This window comes from Mustela putorius, unplaced genomic scaffold (assembly GCF_011764305.1).
Source record: "Mustela putorius furo isolate JIRA1106 unplaced genomic scaffold, ASM1176430v1.1 tig00003859_pilon_pilon_pilon, whole genome shotgun sequence".
In the NCBI taxonomy this organism is placed as follows: domain Eukaryota; kingdom Metazoa; phylum Chordata; class Mammalia; order Carnivora; family Mustelidae; genus Mustela; species Mustela putorius.
In genome coordinates, this window is record NW_025422011.1 from 23,604,051 (window position 1) to 23,622,370 (window position 18,320).

Genomic DNA, 18,320 nt, shown 5'->3' on the forward strand with positions numbered 1-18,320 from the left:
ACTGACCACTGGTCCCTGTCCGTCAGCAGGTTTGTTCGGCAGTCACCCCATCTGACCAGCCAGCAGGGATTCCCAGAGGCCATGATACCAAAGCCTGGAATTTACAGACTGACTTGCTTCTCTGTGCTCTTTCTTGGCAGAGGTCAGCCTATTAGGATGGCTTGGGTTGCCTTTCAGCAAAATTCCAATAATCTGGGATAAACAGCAGCGGGCAAAAGGGAGTAGTAACCCTCAGGGTTTGAAACCGGCCCTCCATCCCAATGTGTACACAGCTGGGGCCCTATAATGACTTTGCATGGCCCTTGAGATATAAATTCACTCAGAGAAGAAGGGTCAACTGTCTGTTTTAAAGATCAGACACTCTAAGTTCAGACACCTGGGGGGTGACTTTTATTTGCTCAAAAGTGAAAATAACGGAAAGACTCCAGTAGAAGGTGTTAATCTACTCTGGGTCGCATTCTAAAACTCAATCTTTGGGGCGCCTGGGTGGCTCTGTGTGTTAAGCCTCTGCCTTCAGCTCAGGTCATGATCTCAGGGTCCTGGGATCGAGCCCCGCATCGGGCTCTCAGCTTGGCGGGGAACCTGCCTCCCCCTCTCTCTCTGCCGGCCTCTCTGCCTACTTGTGACCTCTGTCAAATAAATAAATAAAATCTTTAAAAAGAAAAAAAAAAACCCTCAATCTTTTAAGTGTCTTAAGAGTAACACTTTTTCCTTCCCCCACCTGCCCACACTGCTTCCTAAGCTCATCCCAAGGAAGAGAAACCTCTCAGATCATCAGAGAGCAGACAGGAAGATACGACACAGCAGTCCCAGTTTTATGTGAAAACTGAACAATAGTGTGAGGTTCGATGTCCTTCCAGCTGCGTGCCAGATCGGGACCCCGTGGAGTCCCTCTGTCTTAAGGGGTGGTCCTCCTAAGCTTAGGTTTGCTGTTCAGATACCAGGCAAGCAGCACTAAATGGAAGATCATAAAAGTCATAATGAATGGCCATGCTAGTAAAGGGGACCCTCAAAAAAAAAAGTCTGTTGATTTCAAAGTTCATTGGATCTGGGGTTAGGGGTGATCCAGAATAAGCAGCTTTGACATTTCTTGGACTGAAGATAGGAAAAAAGGGGGAAAAAACCAAACCATAACCAAAACAAAAACCAACAACCACATTCATAAAGTTACAAAGCTGAAGCTGATGATCTCCGAAGGACATGGTGAGTAATTGTGGAGCCCACTCTCCAAGACCAAGTCCTGGATTTGAGGCCAAAAAAAGCCTGACCTGTAAAACTGGTTGAGGGTGTGGAAACGTTCATTGCCACAGGGAAACCATTTATAATTGTTAAAAGAGATGTAATGTATTTGGGGGCAGAAAGGACTAGAAGAAAAGTTTAACACCTGCATGGCCAAATCTTTTTATTGTTATTTTCTCAACCTGCATTGAAGGGATTTCATTTGAGAGATGGTAAGAGAGGAAAACTATCTCTGATTTTTAAAAGTGGTTAGTGGTCGGATAAAAATATATGTTTATAAAAAATAAAAAATTTTAAAAAAATGTGGTTAGTGGTCAAGGAAGTTTCTCAGCTTCAAAATCTTCTAAAACCTCTAATAAACACCAGAAAATGTTATGATTATTCCCACTCCATGCCTATGAGAAACTAAGGTGAACAGATCTGGGATAAGAGGCTAGAACATGACTTCAGATCTTTCTCTCCCCACCCCGCCACCTCTGTGCTTTGACTAGACGATGGTTTATAAGGTTTGACTATATAGTCACGCCTTTTCTGGTTTGCCAAGGTTTGCAGCGGGAGCTTGCAAACACTGGTTTCTTCTTGAGAGAGGAGTATGGTTTCCTGGTTTAAATGGAGTGTGAAGTCTGAAGAAAATTCCATCATGACACTCCACTCTGCTAAACTGTGCCCCGCACAGACCTTGCAGGCTCTAATTCAGTGCAGGGAGTAGTTGGCTTTGATTCACACCGTCAATCTGGTGTGTCTGGCCCTCTGGGGCAAGTGTTTTGCCCCAATCCCCTCCACATGGTCTGTGCCTTTCCCCAAGAAAGCTTTTGCAGCAAGAGAGACAAGACTTCTTCAGCACCCACTTTGTGGGATAGAACACACGGGCTACTTTGCAAAACCTGGCCAATGACTTGGCAAAGAGAAGCAAACTAAGATCAAGTTTGTGTTGAGAATAAGTGCGCAGAGAGTACTGTGCTCCCCGAAAATAGCCCAGTTCTCAGAAACATACAGCTGCAAGGTGACATGGGAGGGATGTCCTACTCAACACAGAGAGGATGTTCAAAATTAAAGTTCAAAACTTTAATTTTCTAACAATCTCTCTACCCAACGTAGGGCTCTAAGCCATAACCCCAAGATCAAGAGCCTGGCAGAATCCACTGCCTGAGCAAGCCAGGTGCCCCGAAAACTAAGTTCTTCTGTAACAGTCCCAGCTAAGTTTTAGTCTCTAACCCTAGCGCCCAGGTTCCTTCCACGGTAGCCTTCTGTTACGTCTCTGAAGATTTGGTTGCACTCAACAGGTTACTCCCTGCATGGCTGCTGGCTGCTCCAGGACCAGGGTTCTCTGCATCATTTCCAGTGCCTAATCACACTGACCAGTATGTAATAGGTGCTCAGGCAAATGCTTACTGAATACACGAACAACTGTGCCAGCTAGCCGAAGAGTATCAGTTTGCTCCATCCACTACTAACTCCATGGAGATGTATTACAATTATCCCCTTTCAAACAGGGGGAGGGTGAGTCCTGGAGAGATTACTGTGCCCGTGGGAAAAAAAAAATCAGGGTAACAGAATCAGGATAGAATCTGGTGCGTCTGCTTAAGTCTAGAACTGTATCCAGCAGGCACACAGTACATGCTCATCCACGTCATGGACCACTTACTGAAGCAACCTGATGTCGATTTTTTCCTACTCAGTCCCTACCACGTTACTCCCCTATTTCCGCTGTCCCGGCCAGATGCAGGGCTGGTGGCATACCTAATTTTAAATGCCTCAAGTGTGGGAAACACTGTTTTCCCACACCACCATTCCTTTCGCCCACAGGGTAGGCACTTTTCTGGGCCCCCGACTCCTCTGCCTTGGGTTTCTTCTTTGAACTTCCTCTCACTTCTAGATTTGCACATTCTTACAAACCCTTCAAGGTTGGAAAGAAGCATTTGCTTTCTGCCCACCCGCTGGAAAACCAGACCAAAAACAAACATCTCCACTGTGCATGGATGCTGTGGAATGCTGGAGAAGGGGAGCAGACCAGAGTCTGCCCCGCCCAGTCCCTAAGGGGAGAGCGGGTTTGGAGGCAGCGTTTCTCGGGATGGCTGCCGGGAAGGCTGCTCAGCCAAATGCGTCACCCACTCTCCCTCATTCTCCCCAACTGCCTGGCAGCATGTGGTCCAGCGACCGCCTCCCTCCCAGCAGTTTCTTTTCTCTGCTTCCAGTTTTCTTCCCACCTCTCCCCGTCTCACTGGCTGCTCTCCTTGCGCACCCTGTGGTCAGAGCACCCCGAGCTCAGTCCTTGGCCCTCTGGCTCCTCTCTATCTTTATCTAGCCCTGTGGAGAATCCTCCAGGTTCTCAGCTTTCAGGACCACCTATGAGCCCACGTCTCCCAGATCTAGACCTCCAGGAGCCCCAGGCTGGTTGGCATCTCCACATGGGTGTCTGCTGAGCAACTCGGACTTTACACAGTCAAGCCAGGGCTCCTGATAGCCGCCCTGCCCTGCCCTGCCCATGCCTTCCATCCATTCCAGAAATAATGCTTCCACACACCTAGGTATGCAAGCTGCAAATCTAAGAATATTCAAGGATTCTTCTTCTCTTTCTTTCACACCTGACATCACCACATGCTGTCAGCTTTCTTCTAGAACACATCTTAAAATCCATCCAGGACTCACTACTATGAGTTACCTCACCTAATATCTAAATGTCTGCAAATCCAACAGTGCCTACCTCCCTGTGGTTTATACTGTATTTTTTAGGGGGGGTGTAGTGGGGACAAAGAACAAATAACTAATAACTTGAGGAAATCTACATGTCAGGTGGTGACACGGGCCATGGCGAGAAACAGAACACGGCTAAGGGGGTGATGGGGATTGCTGGCTGTGGGAGGGGGCTATTTTATGCAAGGGATGCAGGCAAAGCATTAGTGAGAAGGAAACACTGAGCACCTGAAGAAAGAGAGTATCTAGGGGAGGAGTGGGACAGGCAGAGGACACAGAAAGGACAAAGGCCCGGGGGTGTGTGACTGGAGTGTTCCAAGGACAGGAAAGAGCCCACAGTTGGGTGGACAGTGGGGGAGAGTGCTATTAGTGCCTTTACGTGGTTGCCTTACTTCCACTCTTGCTCCCCCGAATTCCTTATCTGCAGGGAGCAGACTGATCCTTGTGAAACATGCATTCAGATGATGTTACATTCCTGCTTGGAACTCTCCGGTGCACGGGGCACCTAGCTGGCTCAGTCAGTGGAGCATATGGCCCTTGATCCTGGGGTCATAAGTTTGAGTACCACACTGGATGTAAAGATTACTTAAATAAACTTGCGGGGGTGAGGGGAACCTCTCCATAGGCTGCCTGAGTAGCTCAGTCCGCTAAGTGTCCATCTTTTGATACTGGCTCAGATCATGATCTCTCAGGGTCATGAGATCAAGCCTGAGATAGGTCTCTGTGCCAAGCCCGAGATTCTCTCCCTTTGCACCCTCTACCCTGTGTGGCTGTCTCTCTAAAATAAATAAATCTTAAAACAAAAACAAAAACAAAAAGCCCAAAACACCTCTCCAATGGCTGATAACCCATCACACATAGAAGCAGATGCAAATTTATTTTGACTTCAGTGCCTCCCATGTTCTGGCCCTGCCTCCTGCCATGGCCTCCTTCTTGCTACTTTCCTACTTCCTATCATGCAGCAGCCATACTTGCCACACAGTGACCACCCCTCCCAGCCACACCCAGCCTGTCTCCACCTTAGGCTCCTTGAGCTCTCTGGGGGTTCAGGAAGGCTGCAGGGAGCCTATTTCCTTCCCCTCCCTGGTGCGGAGATTTCACTTCTTCCCTTGTGGGTGGGACAGCCCTGCTCAGTGGACTGGGAAAAGGGGACATGTCTCTCCAGGCCTGGCCCATAAAACTCTCCTGCACTATCTCCCCTCCCCCACTTCCCACCTGCTGGCTGGACACAGACTTCTCAGCAGAGAACTCAGGTCCTGTGGGATGGCTCTTGCAGAAGATGGAAGGAGCCTTCTGTGGCAGGCTGCCTGCTGATTGACAATGCATACCTGTCCTAGGTTCAGAGTGAACCAGAGATCAACAGTCCCGTGTCAAGCCACGGAGCCCTGTGGCCGCATATGTTACAGCAGCTAGTGTTATGGAGCAGAACTTACCAGTGTGGTCCCTCTTATCATGCAGATCTCAGCTGGAATATCCCCTCCTTTCCTGGCCACCCCATCCACAGTTGCTGCCAGGTACTCTGTGTCCCAACACACCATTTTAATTCCCAGTGTGAACCCTTAGCTCATTGTTTTCTACTTTATTCAGATTTCTTTCATGTCTGCCTCTCACCTGAGGATACAGGGTCTATCAGAATTGGAACTTCATCCGTCTGGTTCACTGCTGTACCCGGTACCTGGCGTGGAATGAGAGCAGGAGCCAGGAGAACTCGTGGCTCTGCTGTTCCCTGTCACTCACTTCCTTCCTTATGTGGTGTTCAGGCAGTTGGTGTGCTGCAAAGACTCAGCCGAGCCCCTCATCCACACTACATGCACCCATCCCATAAGTCAGCCATAAGTCACACAGGTGCGGCTGCTGTCTTCAGCAGGGTGGCCTGCTGGCTAAGTGGATTTAGGGACAGCTCCCTACATCTGGCCTCCTGAGATGGAAGGGGCAGAGGAAAAAGGTCCTTCATGCATAGTATCTGACTGGGCCCTCACAAGTATTTAGGGAAGTAGATGAAATTAACCTCATTTTCACCCATGATGAAACGGACATGTCCAGATACCCACTTTCTTATCCAACCTCAGCCAAAGTGGCTCTCTTCTGGGCATGGTCTCATCTCACTAACTGTCCCTGCAAAGCACGTGGGCTGCCGTTCTCTCACTCCTGGCCTGGTATACCACGGCCTCTAAGGGAGTTCCATCCTAGGGGGCAGGGGCGATCCTTCTCACCTCTGCAGGGGGCTGGCTGGCTGTGCCACCCTCTGAGCTGACACCTGGGTCCCCATCTGTCCATCTCAAGCCATTCCTGATGTGCTCCTGCCTCTGGAGTCTGGGCTGTTCTTTTTAGATGGGACAGAGGACTGTCTCCCTACACCCCTAATGGAGCAATGATCAGTGGGTGCTCAGTGGAGACCATGGGAGGTTGGCTGGGCAAGAGAAGAGGACTCTTTCCATCTACGTACCTCAATGCCAAGGGAAATGGCATCTAAGCCAATGTCACATGAGCAAACACTTGTCTCATTTAACAGAAGCAGCTGTGTTCCTGAAAAGCTCTTTACAAATTGACTCATTTAAAATTTACCAGGGGAGTCCCTGGTGACCAATCATTTTACCAAATATAGAACCCTTTGGTAAAGAGAAATATATCACTGAGTCTTCTCCATTTGTTAAACTTCCAGTTGCTGAGGGCTGACCTCAGAGAAAGAGTCAACACCAAATTTTGATCAGAGAAGGATGGCAAAATCTCTTTAAGTCTTGCCACAAAAATGAGCTAAGGGGCGCCTGGGTGGCTCAGTGGGTTGAGCCTCTGCCTTTGGCTCAGGTCATGATCCCAGGGTCCTGGGATCCAGCCCCACATCTGGCTCTCTGCTCAGCAGGGAGCCTGCTTCCACCCCCCCCCCCCACCGCCTGCCTCTCTGCCTACTTGTGATCTCCCTCTCTGTCAAATAAATTTAAAAAAAAAATTAAAAATGCACTAAAAATTTCAGCAAAAACTAACACTCATAACACTATCTTCCCCTCTCAGCCAGATGGTTGTAGCCCTTTCCCATCCATTTACCTCGTCTGATCCTTACGATCAGATAAGGAGCCAACAACCATTATCCCAGTTTGACAAATGAAAACAGGGAGGTTAAGCCCTTGCCCATGACCACTCAGTGATGCCATCAGACCAACAATGGAAGATTCCTCTCTCTCTCGACCTCTCCAGCCCTAAAGCATTAGAAGAACATGCCCAGTCCTATGAAAGCATGATGTACAAAACTCCAAGGAGAAGATGAATGGTAACAGGACACCTCTCCATTCCTATCTGGGAGGGCTCCCGGGGGCCAAAGGCATTGTCTGACCCACGTGCATCCCCAAGGGACAGACTCACAGGGAGTTGGAGTGGGAGCCCCTTAGCAGTGGCGTGGAACCCGTGGACCCGTTGTGCGGTAACTTGGGTGAGGAAGGCAATGAGGAATCGGTCATCTCCTCGATGTCAGAATGAGAGGATGCGGACTTGGGGGACTTCTTCTTCCCAAAGGCTTGCTTGAAGGAGCTGCGTAACTGAACACACGAGACTATCAGTCAGGGCGGGGCTGCAACCAACACTCAGGCCTTGGCCGAACAGAGACATGCAGACAAAAGAGCAATTAATTCTCCCACGTGTCCCCCCGACCAATGACAAAGGTTCCCAACAGCTCTCTTGAATCAGTGCAGTAAGGGAAGAAGAGTTATCTGGTGCTGACAGCTCAGAGGACTGGACCTGTGGGTGACATTCCATGCCTACTCCTGCTTCGAGGCTAGATGCCAACAGCAAGACAGAGCCTGGCTCAGCAGATGGATGGCGGGAAGATGAGGTTACACAGCAACAAAGCAGGAATGCTCAGACATGGGGACGGATGCAGAGATTAGTCATATCAATGGATGGGTTAGCTTGGTATCTGATATTAACGTCGGTCTCGCTTACCTCATTGACCTGCCAGGGAAAACGCAAGCAAAAAAAATGGGGAAGGGGAAGGAAAAAAGACAATTTTTAACAGAGAAAGCCAGTGACAGGGAAAGCCTCGGACTTTTCAGACACAACATGGCCAATAGTAAACACCACACACAGAGAAGGTTTCCGGTAGGAACATGAATCTTCCCGAGCATTACAGGCGTCTTCCTTCATTATGAAAGGAAAGGAACAGCGCTTCGGGGAGTCCCTACAAGCCAAGTGCTTCCAGCTTCTTTGGTGGAAATGACTGCCCCTGACCTTCCTTTGATTCTCACACTTCTGTCTCTTAAGGCCTTATCTTTTTTTTTGGCATGTCTGTGTCTTCTTTTCTCAGCAAGAATAGCTTCACTGCTGCACTAGTCCCAACATGGCTGTAGTGCCTTCGGAGAGATCTACTTAGGAGTTCCTGCTGTCCTTGTATACACATAAATGATAGAATAAGCAGGGAATTAGCCATCTCAATTGCTACTCAAAAAAAAAAAAATAGGTATTTCTAGGAAATTTATTAACTATATTGGGGAAAAAGGAACTGGCATATCACAAATTCCCCAAATTATGAGATGGAGCTGAAAACTCTGAGAACATAAAGAATTAAAGTGCAGGGTCTTCTCCGAAAGCGATGATAAGCATGTATTCTTCTAGACCAAGAAACTTAAGCTTTGTTTTGAAAAAAGGTCTTTTGAAAACTAATTTCCATTTTACTAAAACCTTTTTTCTGAAAACACCTTGGCGGTTTTCTTAGCCATTAAGAAATTCTGAAACAGGCCATTCTGAAATAGTTACTGGGATTTTTTTGCTCATCAATATTAGATCCATAAGGAATGACACATCCAAGTGAGGCTGATCGAGAGCCCAGTTCCTACTTTTCATCAAATTTCCAGTTATAGAAACAGAAGGATCTGGCACACAAACCACCAACCTCAAGACTTGCCCCTACCTCTGGCAGAGGGCCACATGGAGGAGGAAATGACAAAGATTAGACAGAATTCAGCTTCGAGATCATCTGAGAATGCCCACTCTCTATCTTCCCTTCTACCAACAATCAAGAACTGTCTTAGTGCAAGTAAATAAGTTTTAGTTCTTGAACTGGAGAAAATGGATAAACACGGTTTTTCATAGAAAATAATTCTCTCTCATCACTTTGATAATCAAGTCAGACCATATTTTACCAATATCATATTGGAAACAGCAACATATGTTAATGCTATTCAAGGCATAGCTGATGAGTTGACTAAAAGCCATTAGTAACGAAGAAAAAACCTTCATCAGAATGATGAGAGGGTCACACTAAACTGGTCTTACGGTCTTTCAGCACAAGTCATCAGCAACCGGAATTCCTCAAACTGCGACTGCTCTATGGCCAGACCTCGCCACCCATCCAAGATAACACAAAATGAGGAAGAAGTGTATGGAATGGATGAGGACACTGAGGTTACAATGGAAACACGATGCTGTCGGCACTGATGGATGGGGTGCTGTGAGCACTAGCCTGTTTCAGATCAACCTGAACTCTCTGCACTGAAGACAGGGAGCAGCAAAGACCAACCAGAGCTCCCCAGCCTTGACACAACTATAAATGGGTTGGTAGGAGGGCACCTGGCTGGTTTGGTCCGTGCAGCATGTGATTCTTATTTAATCTCGGGATCGTGACTTCAAGTCCCATGTTGGGCATAGAATCTACTTTAAAAAAAATTGGGTGGGTGGGTGTAATATTCCCAGGAAAATGGGAAAAAGCTGCTCAAGACACTACTGTACAGGAATTTGAGTGGCTCACTGGGATTAAGGAAACATAGAGAAACAATACACTGGAGACTGGGTCTATTAAACTTGGCATTTTGAAGTACAACACCCCAGTTTAAAACCTTTCACTAACTCCTAATATCTACATTATGAAACTTTCACTTTAGAGGGCACGGTTAAAAACTGTTCGGAGAAAATTGGTTTCATGCCATAATTGGTAACTGTGTAAAGAAACAGATAAGGATTCTGGATAATGATGGGGTAATTAGCAATACACACTCCAATAATAGTAATAATAACGAAAAAGAAACCAACGAAGAGTAACTTTGCTCTAGTACCTGGAACTTCGCGGCTAACGTTACGAGGAGGAGGAAATGACACGTATATGAAATGAAAGATGAGTATGTCACATAAAATCTCATGGAACAGAAAACTCCAAGATGGTGGTACTTTTGTGAGTCCTGGTATTTGGCTGAGCACAACACTGATTTTGGTAGAAACATACCCACAAGCTTCTTTGGATCCACTCCCAAAGTTCTATGCTCTGGAGTAAAGAGCTAGCCCGGGGGCTCTTTCTGGGGGTTGGGGTGGGGATACTGGTCTGCTGGTACCCACGAAGGTCTCTGGTTGCACACTCACCCAATTCTTTCTCTTCTTTTTCTTGGAATCACTCTCTACATTGCTGCCCACGCTGGAGTGGCTGGTGGCACTGTTGATGCTGGACACGCTGTCCGAGGAGTGTTGTCTGCGGATACGGAGGTCTGCCGACTGTGAGGTGCCATTTCCTGGGGATGCAAGGCAGGAGGTCAGCAGCTGTGGCCTTCAGCCCATCCCTCTGTCCCAGGGAAAATGACTCTTACACCTAAATCCACACACCCGGGCACTGCTGGGTATTTCCCATTAGACATGAACTTCTGCTCTCAGCTGCTGGTTTTAAGATCCTTGAATAGGTCCACGCTGAGCTCTCTTCAGTCAATTACCTGAGGGCCAGACCAAGCCACTCCACCAAAAAGAAGCCAAGGGAGGCTTCGAGAGAGAATTCCCTGCCCCTGCCACCAGCTTTCTTAAGCTTGAGACCAGGACCCGATGACGTTTCTGAACTGTGGCAGACACCTGTGTTGTCGGGGTGCCCCTCACCACCCCACTCTGCCCTGTATGCTTCTGCCTCACTAGCCTTCTCTTGACCCCTCGGGAATGCCAAGCCCATCTCATCTCAGGGTCTTAACGTGTGGGAGCCCCTCTTCCTGGTACGTGTTCTTTGCTCACTCAGGCTGCCAGTCCCTTCCATTTCAACTCTGTCATCACGTTTCAGAGACCTGGTATCTGAAATCACGGAGATGCCAAATACAGGTTGTGGCCAGTTTTCCGCACAAGCACAGAACTAAACCCGCAGCCTACTCTTTACGAGCACTGGTTGCGGAGTCAGAGAGACCTGGGTTCTAGTCCCACTTCATGAATCTTACTACTGTGACCTCTGGACGGGGCTCTCGCCCCCGCAACCCAGTGTTCTCATCAATCCAATGTGGAGAGGACCAGCACTGCCCTTGTAAGGTTGTCATGGGAGGAAAACGAGAGAGTGAATAATTTACAACACTGAGCAGAGTGCTTAGAACACAGTGCGTGTCCCCTAAATGCTGGCTGTCACTGCGACTTGTACCATCACCAACAACATCACTGCGGTGGGAGGGAACTCGTCCTCACAGCCCCATCTGGCCCCCAGGTAAGATACACACGCACGAAGCAACTGACTCAGAAACACTTCCTTGGATGAACATGAGATGCTCATTTCAGGCTGGCCCGTGTCCACATGTAAATATAAGGACACCAGCGAAATTAAGCAAAACACTTTTGACACTTCACCCATAGAAACAGATTTTCTTCCATTTTTGAGCTACATCAGGGCAGAGACTGAGCTGAAGGAGCTATCTTCCTAGAGGCCTGAAGTCACGGGCCACAAGTGTCCTCCTCCCGGGACCATCTGACGGACAGGGACATGCACCCCGGGGCAGGGAGGCTGCGGCACACGTCATCAGGGGAAGGTTCCTAAGGGCAGGCAGGTTGTTGGTCTGCAGGCTGCCCCCCCTTCCTTTACCTTTGCAGTTGAGCTCTGGCGTGTTAATGACCCCATTAATGGCAGCCTGGGCAGCTGCGTTCTGTTTCTTGAGCAGCTCGATGGTTTTCCTTAACTCATTCAGTTCTGAGTCCTGAGGAACAGCAGGAAATATTGGTCATCCTACAGTCATTCTGTACAGAGTCCACATGAACAACAACTCTGTTTCAGCACGGAGCAGAGAGCATGAAGGAGTTCCACAAAACCTCTGTCCCCTCCCAGAGGATGGATTGAAACACACCAGAGCAGCAGAAATGGGGGCACATGGGTGGCTCTGTCAGTTAGGCGTCTGCCTTCAGATCGGGTCATGATCTCAGTGTGCTGAGTGGGGAATCTGCTGCTCTCTCTGCCCCTCCGCCCTGCTGGTGTTCTCTTTCCCTCTCTCCCTCAAGTAAATAAAATCTTTTTTAAAAAGCAGCAGAAACAGGCCTGTGAGAGATGAAGGGCTGCGGCCACTCCACACCCCGCCATTAGGATCAGATGTGCACTCAACAGAGTACAACTCTTTACGATTCGATTCCAAGAGTTCAAATACACGAACATCCATACCCTTCTCTGAAACAAGAGATCGTCAGTTTGGAGCTGTGCTGTCAGTTCTAAGCAGGGAGGGGAGGCCTTTACCTTTTGCTCAGCCGTCATGGTCAGACTCTGGAGCCTGATGGTCATGTTCCCAAGACTCTGTTCAAAGGCTGCCACCAGATGGGCCTGGAGAAGGAAAGACACAGCCTCAGTTAGACTGCCTCGCAAGGCAAGAGGGCCCAGGGGGTGCTGGGTCTTCAGGGCTGAAATCCTCACCAGAGCCCCGTGAGTTAGCTCCCGTCTAATTCTTCAGCCCCTGGAGCCCCACTTTCCATCTTTTTGAGATCCAGTCACTCCAGCTCATTGTGTCCTTAAAGACCCTGTGCTTCTTCCCACCTTAGGTTCTTTGTACCTACTTTCCCCTCTGCCTACAGTGCTCTTCCTCCACTGTCTTCCTGTCTGGTTTTTTTTCTTCTTCTTCTTTTTTTTTTTTTTTTTTAAAGATTTTATTTATTTATTTATTTGACAGAGAGAAATCACAAGTAGATGGAGAGGCAGGCAGAGAGAGACAGAGGGAAGCAGGCTCCCTGCTGAGCAGAGAGCCCAATGCGGGACTCGATCCCAGCACCCTGAGATCATGACCTGAGCTGAAGGCAGCGGCTTAACCCACTGAGCCACCCAGGCGCCCCCTGTCTGGTTTTTATATATCCTTCTCAAGAGATCTCAGCTTGTGTCTTCATGACACCCCCAGATGGGCTGGTTCTCTCATGGTTACTCTTTTTTTTTTTTTTAAAGATTTTATTTATTTATTTGACAGAGAGAGATCACAAGTAAGCAGAGAGGCAGGCAGAGAGAGAGGAGGAAACAGGCTCCCTGCCAAGCAGAGAGCCCGATGCGGGACTCAATCCCAGGACCCTGAGATCATGACCTGAGCCGAAGGCAGAGGCTTAACCCACTGAGCCACCCAGGCGCCCCATCTCATGGTTACTCTTGAAAGCACATGGACTATTGGTCTACATGCATGTTGGTGTCACAGTTAAGGACGCGTGTACTCCAGCAACTACTGCCTCCTGTCTTTCTCCTCTGCTCCCGTGAGCTTTGCTCTCCAAGTGCCAAGCTCACAGGAGAGGCTCACATTGGGCACGTTTGCAGAATGGGTGAGCACAGTGGTTGGGCTATTTTGTTTATTCTAATCCCGGTTAATAAAAAGCCACGGATAGGCCCATCCGCTCCCTCCTTGGAGAAACCTTCCCCTTCCTCCAAGGAGTTACAGTTTTCTCCCAAGGCCCCTCCATACTTTTTTTTTTTTTTTTTTTTGAGAGTGAGCAAGTGAGGGAGAGAGTACGTGCTGGAGTAGGGGCAGAGGGAAAGGGAGAAGCAGGCTCCCCCATGAGCAGGGAGGCCGATGCAGGGCTTGATCCCAGGACTCTGGGATCATGACCTAAGCTGAAGGCAGAAGCTTAACAACTGAGCCACCCAGGTGCCCCACTTCCATAATTTTATATACCTGTTAGAACACGACATCAGACACACCACTATTTCATATGGTACTAAGACATCCTGAGAAATGCTGCCAATTCTAATTAAAATATGCATCCCACTTGCAGAGATGTTAAAAATGTAGGGAAAAAAACGCGTATATTAAGAGTTGAGAAATGAGATGCTTTTGTCTGCCCCTTTCTCTTCAACCCTCTTCAAGGACAAGATGCAAGGCTCTTCCTTCCTCCAGAACAGCCCACGATATATTGGTTGGTTGACTGAGGGACCTGATAATATGGTTAAAACCAAGAATAAGGAACGGACAAGAGAGCTAATCCTATTGGCAGCAGTATCTCCATCTATAAAACTTTTTTTTTTTTTAAAGATTTTATTTATTTCACAGAGATCACAAGTAGGCAGAAAGGCAGGCAGAGAGACAGGGGAGAAGCAGGCTCCCTGCTGAGCAGAGAGTCCAACGTGGGGCTCGATCCTAGGACCCAAAGATCATGACCTGAGCCGAAGGCAGACGCTTCACCCACTGAGCCACCCAGGTGCCCCAATTTCTCCGTCTATAAAATGGATGCAGTATCTACTTTCCTCCCAGGGTTGTTGTGAGCATTAAGTGAAACAATATAGGTGAACACAGGTCCATAAACATAGGAATAAACAGACACTGTGGGGAAAGGAAAGGAAGAGGTTTGGGATGGATGAAGTGACAAGAGACAGGATGAAAACACAGGTGGGGACAGAATGGGAAAGGGTGGTGGGAGAGGAGTGGGCAAATACAGGAGAAAGAGAAGAGCTAGCAGAGGGACTGTGACTCCTGGGAGGAGGGAGAAGTAAGATCTGATCATGAGGTCCATAATATTCTAGAGGAAGAGAAGACTGATGTACTCGGTGAAGAATCAAAGTGAGGGAACAACCAGGGGACAGGTGGGACATTGTCCCGGGTCATGAGGAGGGTCAGCGGACATTTCAATTTAAAGAGGAGAGATCAGAGAAGTGAGTCAGAGGCCTCTGTCACTAGACTTCCTCTAACTGAAACAGCTGAGGATAAGGCATCTCTAGCATGAACTAGAGATGTTCTAGCATGTTGGGTCTCTTTTCCAACAGCTGTAGGAGTTAGCAGGGAGCAGGACCTCTCGTAATAGAAATGTTAAATGGACTGCCCAGTTTCTTTCTGATTGCATGCTCTTTCCCTATTAAAAATTGAGAAAATGCTGTTGCATTTTAAAATCAAGAGATATGCTTTTGTTTAGTTTGCCCAGGAGAATAAGGCAGAACCAAAGCCAATCAATTCAAGAGAGTTTACATAGTGGATGAAGGAAACAGGGCCAGGGCCAGGATGTTGAAATGAATTACTGCTAACCTTGCGTTTCAAAGGAACGCCAAGGTCAAATTTAAACGACCAAATTTCCATTTATTTCCATTCTTTGATTGCCACTCAGGGTTCTGTTTGTGGGCACTCATACTTTCTATTCCCTCAAAAACAAAAACCTGACCCCAAGAAGGCTGCTATTAAGAAAGTGTTTTTGCAAACTCAAGAAGAAGCCATGTTTGCTCTGAAGAACCAGAGGTTTGCATTGTGCTTTCTAGAGAAAGGACTAACTTCGGGTCATTAGCAACTGTGAAAACACGGGCTGAGAGGCTGTTTGGAGCCTATTTCAGAGCCGCACAGCAGACTTCTTACCAAGTGCCCTTCTCACATTCTCAGAAAAACAAACATGAATGGTATAAAAACACCCAGAGAAGGTGGCTTTGAGTAGTTTGTCCTAGAAAAACAAACACAGCTTGGCCTGTGAGAAAGATGGCAGACAATAAAACACGTTAGCGTGGCCGGTGGTGTGTGGTAAGACTAAATATTTACTTTCAAACAATACTGGACTCAGTGGCTTTGGTGAGGAGCAAATCATACTTTTGGAATAATAGCAATGCAAGGGATCTCCCTCGGACTCTTCTGGAACAGAGAGTAGAGTTCCAAATGGCCCAGTGTTAAGATCCTTTGGGCAGCACAAGGTCACTGGAGGAAGGAACCCAAGTTTTTTGATAAGTAAACTAATGAAAGTAGGTTTTGAGTAAAAGGGCACCAATGGATGCCAGGAATTCTTAACTAGGGGAGTAGCTCCAGATCACTTGGTATGGGGGTTGCTGTCAAACCTCACATTTGGATTATATCCAGATTGGCTCATTGGGTCTGGGGTTGGTCTGGATTCAAATGGTACCCGGATGAAGACTATTCATAGAAGAATACCTCCAGGATTTTTTTTTTTTTTTTTTAAATAAGACCCAGGGGTGCCTAGGTGGCTCAGTCATTAAGCATCTGTCTTTGGCTCAGGTCATGACCCCAGGGTCCTGGGATCGAGCCCTGCATCAGGCTCCCTGCTCTGTGGGAAGCCTGCTTCTCCCTCTCCGACTCCTCCTGCTTGTGTTCCCTCTCTCGCTGTGTCTCTCTCTGTCAAATAAATAAATAAAATCTTTAAAAAAAAAAAAAAGACCTAGTAAGCTTCAAAATTCAGATCGCCCAGCAATTTCTGATGTTCTGCTACCGACGATGGAAGCAGCAGAGAGAAGACGGATAACGAAACACTCAGTGGCCTGATGTGGGAGGGTGAGAAAATAATGCAAAGACTCCCAGAAATGTGAGAGGACTCAGGAGTATGAACAGTGAGAGAAGTTACGAGTTATTGAGCTTGTCATTAAGGTCAAGTACTCCACAAGGTACTTTGCGCACAGACTTTAAAGAGAAATAGTTTCCTTCCATTGGCTCAGGCTTCAGCAGGAACGACCTGGGCAAGAACCGCAGGTAAAGGATTCATTGGAGTACTGATGGACTCAGCTTCCTGGTCCAGAAAAGATAGCCTTTTGAAGTCACCCTTCACTCTAACAGCGTATTATGGGGTCATGCAGGCTGCTTTGGGACAGGTTCACACACAGGTGTTTGTGGTCTCAGCCCAGGCCGTGTGCTCCAGGCAGGATGCCCTGCCTCAGGGGCATCTCCGCACCTTCCAAACCTCAGGCTCCGACCTCTGAAGGGCAACCCTCACCGGCCCACAGCTCTGCAGTGGGGCTACTTTGCAGACCTGAAGTCTCTGCTTTCACTCTGACTCTCTGATCTTATAACCATGCCACAGTCAAGAAGCTTCATGAAGAGCAAACCAAACTGCCTCGCTGCTCTGCTTAAAACACACCAATGGGGCAGCGGGTGTGAGGGAGGTCATTGGGTTAAAGCCTCTGCCTTTGGCTCAGGTCATGATCTCTGGGTCCCGGGATCAAGCCCCACATCGGGCTCTCTGCTCAGCAGGGAGTCCGCTTCCCCCCCTCTCTCTGCCTACTTGTGATGTCTCTCTGTCAAATAAATAAATAAAATCTTAAAACAACAATAACACACATACACAACAATGAAGCTCTTCTTCCTTTAGCCCGAACTGTCCGCCTAAGAGCTGAGAGCCTCCATGGTATGCGACAGACCTGCCCCTAGATTTTCTCTGATGCCTCACCTCCCCTCCCCTCCCCTCTTCCTCATATCCAAGCCATAGATTCTAATTATACACTGAGCTACTTACAGTTTATAAATGCGCTAAGATCTTCACACTGGGCTTCTGCACAAATACATTTTGCACACTAGTGGGAATGCTGCTTTCCCGCGCATCCTCTCCTACTCAGCATCCCCCAGATGCCACTTCCTCCAGGAAGCCTTTCCTGACCTCCCTCCTCCCCCACCACGAGACTGAGCTAGGTGATCCTCCTTACACATTCCCACAACCTTCTCCCTCTATCTCTCTCTCTGAACAGTTATCATGTCATAGCTAAACAGTTCTGTCTCTGCGGCACCAGAGAAAGCACAAGAAGAGGACAGTGACTGTGCCTGCTTTGCTGTTGAAGCCATGGTGCCCGAGGCACAGTTGGCACTAAAACAGTTGTTGAATTCAATGCTAGCTGGCAGCATTTCCTGAACACGTAATTGTGGGTATTATAATTATAGAACAGTCAGCTATTTATTTGGAGCCTTAGATTTCTTTTATTTTTTTCCCGCCTGAAGATGAAAAGTTTCAGAAAGAGGAAGAAAAGGGAAACGAACATTTCTGAGCCCTTAACGTATTCCAGTACTGACCACGTGACAACCCAGAGAGCAGATGCTTACCATCACCATTGCACAGATGAGCCAATGCAGGCTCAGAGGCTCAAAGATGCTGCCTGGAGCCCAGAGCCGCTCAGAGCCAGAGTGGACGCTCCCAAGGCTAAAGCCACGCCCCTCCCACGGGACTGCTCCCACGGTACTCAGGGCCAGGCAGCCCTGACGTCCCGTCAGAAGGGAGCAGAGGCTTCCCCCCTCCCATGGCTACCACCCTGTATCTGTACTCACATTTGCGGTCAGCTGCGTGGTCAAAGCTGAAACCTTCTCCTGCGAGGCATCCAGCTCCCGCCGCAGTTTGCGAATCTAAAGGTTGGCAAGGGACAGAGTTACTTGCTTTAAGAGCCCGTTCCCAGGTTGAGCGGGGCGAAGCAGTGGATAATAGCGAAGGAGGGAATGCAACCAGCAAACCGATCCTTACCTCCGACTGGCACTTTTCTTCGGGCT

At 48.1% G+C, this 18,320-nt stretch overlaps 1 protein-coding gene across 12 annotated transcripts in view; it reads right to left on the reverse strand.

The window, feature by feature from the left end:
* The window catches only part of NAV2 (neuron navigator 2), a 397,156-nt gene that overhangs the window by 28,337 nt on the left and 350,499 nt on the right, over positions 1-18,320 (reverse strand). For 8 of the 12 annotated variants that reach the window (XM_045066131.1, XM_004752128.3, XM_045066132.1 and 5 more), the window contains 7 exons: positions 18,295-18,318; positions 18,105-18,179; positions 12,365-12,448; positions 11,726-11,837; positions 10,273-10,418; positions 7,867-7,875; positions 7,291-7,463 (listed from right to left, as the gene is read on the reverse strand). In XM_045066131.1, coding sequence (XP_044922066.1) covers positions 7,291-7,463; positions 7,867-7,875; positions 10,273-10,418; positions 11,726-11,837; positions 12,365-12,448; positions 18,105-18,179; positions 18,295-18,318 — 623 coding nt within the window. The remainder of the gene's footprint in view (positions 1-7,290; positions 7,464-7,866; positions 7,876-10,272; positions 10,419-11,725; positions 11,838-12,364; positions 12,449-18,104; positions 18,180-18,294; positions 18,319-18,320) is intronic. The other 4 variants (XM_045066138.1, XM_045066133.1, XM_045066130.1 and 1 more) reach the window with 1 other exon arrangement.